Source organism: Austrofundulus limnaeus, unplaced genomic scaffold (genome assembly GCF_001266775.1).
Source record: "Austrofundulus limnaeus strain Quisiro unplaced genomic scaffold, Austrofundulus_limnaeus-1.0 Scaffold2161, whole genome shotgun sequence".
Taxonomy (NCBI): domain Eukaryota; kingdom Metazoa; phylum Chordata; class Actinopteri; order Cyprinodontiformes; family Rivulidae; genus Austrofundulus; species Austrofundulus limnaeus.
The window spans coordinates 10,863-15,441 of record NW_013954563.1 but is presented as its reverse complement, the minus strand read 5'-3'; the positions used below and the strand labels follow the sequence as shown (position 1 = coordinate 15,441).

The window sequence follows — 4,579 nt, the reverse complement described above, 5'->3', positions numbered from 1 at the left end:
GGCTTCTTTCACCTGCATTGTTCAACTTGTATATGGATGATTTGTCTGAACAACTGAACCTTTGTAAAACTGGATGTATGATGGGTGATACTTTGGTTAAGCACTTTATGTATGCTGATGATCTGGCTGTCCTCACTCACCCAGCAGTGCTGGTTTTCAGCAGTTAYTGAATGTCTGCTCTGATTATGGTTTTACATAAGATGTGCAGTATAATGCCAAGAAAAGTGTTGTGCGAATATGCAGGATTAAAGCAGACAGAGAACTTTGTTTTCCTGATTTTTTTCTGTCGGGACAAAAGTTAAATGTATGTACTAAAGCCAAATATCTGGGTCACATCATCACAGACCAGCTCTGTGATGAGGATGACATATATCAGCAGTGTCGCATATTATATGCCCAGGCAATATTTTGATGAGGAAATTTCATATGTGCTCAGATGATGTAAAGATATGTTTATTTAAATCTTACTGTAYGTCTCTGTATACTGCCCCCCTGTGGTGTAAATTTTAAAAAGCTCGTATGCAGAAGCTTAAAGTTGCTTATAATGACTCCTTGAGAGTTCTTCTTAAAAAACCCAGATTCAGAAGTGYGAGATGTTTTGTAGTGCACATGTCAAYACATTTCAGGCACTTGTGAGAAACTTAATATACAAATTTATGTATCATTTGTGTAAATCCAAGAACAGTCTTATTTTAATGTTGTCACATCCTTCTGGGAGTGCATTACGCTACCAGTCACGTTTATGGAAATACTGGTATGTAAGTCTTTTATAAGTTTTTCTTTTCTGTTGTGTATTATGTTTGTTTTTGTCCCTTTTATGTCAACGTGGACCATGAGTCTATTGAATAAACTAATCAATAATAATAATAATAATAATAATAATAATAATAATAATAAATAAAATTGTTAGGTGCCAATTTTTCATAGATCGACAAAAAGAAAGTTACAGGTGTAGCTTTTCTTGAAGTGTTGCTCACTGCCTTTTACTCCAGAGATGTAAAATAAATTCATCTTAAGGTGAGAAAAGACAAAGTTGTAGCTGTTTCAGTCAAAGCTCTAAAACACTATGCACCATCACATGCAGATAGTGAAACTGAATAACTTATAAACCATAACTCTGTGTTGGACTTAAACCATTAAACCCAACAGGAAGTGTAGTAGACTGGATTAGAAGTGTTACCTTTTCCAGGAGCTGCTCTTGGACGTTTCTGGAGAAACGTCTGACAGATTGATTGACAGCTGCAGACTCCACAGACTCTCTGCAGAAGAAGAATAAAAAAAGGATGAAGTTGAAGTTACAGAGTTGTAAAGATGCATCTGAGACAGGAGAACTGGGTTTTACCTGTACTGGTCACAGAAGTCCAGGAAGGCATCCAGAATCACGTCAAAGTGGGATCCTCCCCGACCCACAGGCCTCTTCCTCCTCCGTCTGTCACTGCTGGAGGTTTCATCTGTTCCTGACGACACGTCTTCATCGTCTTCATGTGGAAAAATAAAACATTTTATACACATTAGGAAACATGTTTTAAACCATGAAGACCGTACTTGCCTGTATCATTTCTTTTGACTGATGGAGACTTTTTAGACTTGGACTCTTTACTCAGTGACTTTCTGTTCTGAGCTGCTGGACCAAAGCTCAGCTTCTTCACCTTCTCTGAACTCGGGTTCTGGATAAAGGAAACACATAAATGAAATGTGCTGCACAACCCTGAGCCTGTTGGACTCTGCTGTCCCCTCATACCCAGCTGGTGTCTTCGTCTGTCCCCTCATCAGAGGACAGGACCTTCCTACGTCTCTGCTGGACTGCACCAGAGTCTGTCTCCTTCTGGAAGACAGAACGCTCYTCAGTTTGTGTTTCTAACGTTTGGAGTGAAACAGCGGTGTTGTAAAGCAGGTGGTTACCTCCGACTCTGCTGACTCAGTTTCTGTCTTCTTGTCCTTCAGAAGTCCACTTTGAACCGGTCATAGAGAGGAAACAGAGAAGGATTAATTTATTTTAAAACAAGCTTAATAAACCGATGTTGATGTGGAGGAGCAGCGGCTCTACTCTGAGCTCCTCTCCACTCATGAAGGTCCCGATCCGTCAGTCTATCACAAACCAAACCGTGTCAGAAACCAGGGACCACATCTGGAATGAGKTTGATGTTATGAATACTGTTGGTCAGGGATGACATCATGAGAATCATGGGGAATCCCCAAAGTTTGTGTGACTGTGTGTGTGACTGTATGTGTGACTGTGTGTGTCTGTGTGTGTATAAAGTGCTGTAGAGTCCTTTCAGCTCATCATGAAGGAGAGCAGGAGGTGACGGAGCGTCTGAATGGGAGCTYACCTGGCTGCAGTCACCTGTCTGCTGCTCCTCCCCCTCCTGCTGAGTGTTCCTCCAGCCAAACGCCGGCTGGTGGTGGGAGCAGGCTGGCTGTTCTTCTGAGGACCACAGCTCCGTCCGGACTTCTTGTCTCTTTCTCCAGCCGTCCTCCTCTCTGCGCTCCTGCAGGCAGAAGAAGCTGAATCAATCAGAGCTGGAGGAGCAGTGAAAACAACAAACACTCCCTCAACTTTACCTGCATCTGTCCCTCACTCTTTTACTGCTCCTCCTGCTGATCGGCTCCTCCTCCTCCTCYGTTCCTGTCCTCCTCTCTGCTGCTTTCAGCTGTTGGCCTGCAGTCTTCTGTGTTTTAGGAACAGCCATACTGCCTGCGTTCTTCTTGTCCACTGGGACGTCTAAATCTTCGTCCAGGGCAGTGCTGTGGAGCGGGTTACCTGTAAACAAACACTCTGATCAGAAAACGTTGGCAGTACGACACTAATAAATTATACACAAACTTATAACACCTGACAGAAACATCAACAACAGTAAATGATAAGATTATTTAAATAATGTTTTCATAACAGGTTGGAGGTTTCCCTCTGGACCCCCCTCAGACAAACTGTCAGCTCCTGTMTGGTCAGAGACAGAGCTCATCTAAAGCAGGTAAGATATTGTCCACAGAGATGAAACACGGACTGACCACAGTTCTGCTGCAGTCCCTCCATGAAGCTGGTTCTGTTTACAGATCCTGACAGGTCAGAACCCATCTACAGAAGAAATGATTTTCTTTAATGTGATMAAAACAAACCAGCTCCTGGTCCTGATGGACCAGTTCATCTGATGGTTTTACCTGGTTCTGCTCCTTCTGTGGAACTGGGACCACTGCTTTGGTCCTTTTGCTCYTTTTAGCACTGTGGAGAGAAAACAACGAGACACTTTAACCAGTGTTTTATAATCTTTTTTAATGTTTTATAATAATGTTGAAAGAATTTGAACATTAGCAKCTCTGGACATCTTTTAGCCAACAATATAAATATAAATGAATTACTGCAATGAGCCTTTATATATTTTATTAATATTATATATATCGTATTTTCCCTGATTTTATAATTAGCATCTCTGGACATCTTTTAGCCAACAATATAAATATAAATGAATTACTGCAATGAGCCATTATATATTTTATTAATATTATATATATCGTATTTTCCCTGATTTTATAATTAGATTCATGAAGTCTGTTTGTAACTAAATTCTTTTGTTTTGTTTGTCAACCAGTAAAACAAACAAACGTGTCTATGTGTTTAAAATGTGTGGGACAAACATGTCTGACTGTCCCAGTTTACAGTTTTTACCTCATTAGCCTGAATGRATCCAAACAGCAACAAATAAAAACTCTTTTATCCGCTGCAACTCAAACAAATTCCCGCAAAACAGCTCRAGTTCCGGGCTGTACCAGTCCACAGGTCCGCGGGGGTCCTGCTGGGTTTACCGCCGCAAAAACAAAAGATCAGTCAGTAATTTGAACAAAAAATTAACTTTTCTAAATATACCTTTACGTAAAGATACAAAAATGTATTCTAGACACGGCTCCAGCACGTTTTTCTGTTAGTATTTTTACTTCATTTCATCATAAACACCCCGCCTACAGGAGGTCACATGACTTCCGGTATACGGAAAGCAAAGTGTGTCAAAAATGGCCGCTGCGCGAAATTTATTGAAAAACGAAGCCAGATTAAAATAACGAAAAAGAGGATTAATTATAAAGTTGAAATAATATTTTAAAGCATTAAAAATACATGTAAAATTATGGAGCTAAATTGGGTTCATAAGGTTTGTTCAAAATTAAAAAGTTTTTGAAACTGAAAAACAATGCATTACAATCTGGAAAAGTTTCAAACATCTTGACTTTTCAGTTTCAATTTTTTTTTCAGTTTCAAATTATTTTTTCAGTTTCAAACTTTTTATTTTCAGTTTCAGATTTATGTCCCATATTTAACGTGGGGGGCGGGGCCTCGCATGACAGGCAGTGCAGAATCATGATTGACAGCTCAACACAGGCTGGACAAGGTGTTGCATTCAAGAACCACCAGCTGTGAGTGGAATGTTTTCAGTCCAATAAATGTCTCTTATTAGAGGTTATCAGTTCTTTTTTTTTTGTCACTTCAGTAGAAAACAAAACCAAATATTAGTTTATTTATTTCTTCATCATCAGTGACTTTTTTCAAGTGAAGAGAAAATAGAGAAAGAGAGAAAAATAGAAAGAGAAG

The 4,579-nt window shown here is 39.7% G+C and overlaps 1 protein-coding gene across 1 annotated transcript in view; it reads right to left on the bottom strand.

The window, feature by feature from the left end:
• Positions 1–3,950, bottom strand: part of cenpu (centromere protein U) — a gene marked incomplete in the record, with an annotated part of 11,969 nt that extends 8,019 nt beyond the window's left edge. The window contains 10 exon segments of the mRNA XM_014034540.1: positions 1,181–1,259; positions 1,343–1,478; positions 1,550–1,667; positions 1,742–1,825; positions 1,903–1,951; positions 2,331–2,489; positions 2,563–2,761; positions 3,010–3,076; positions 3,160–3,220; positions 3,665–3,950. Coding sequence (XP_013889994.1) covers positions 1,181–1,259; positions 1,343–1,478; positions 1,550–1,667; positions 1,742–1,825; positions 1,903–1,951; positions 2,331–2,489; positions 2,563–2,761; positions 3,010–3,076; positions 3,160–3,220; positions 3,665–3,669 — 957 coding nt within the window.
• Positions 3,951–4,579: the final 629 nt, after the last annotated feature.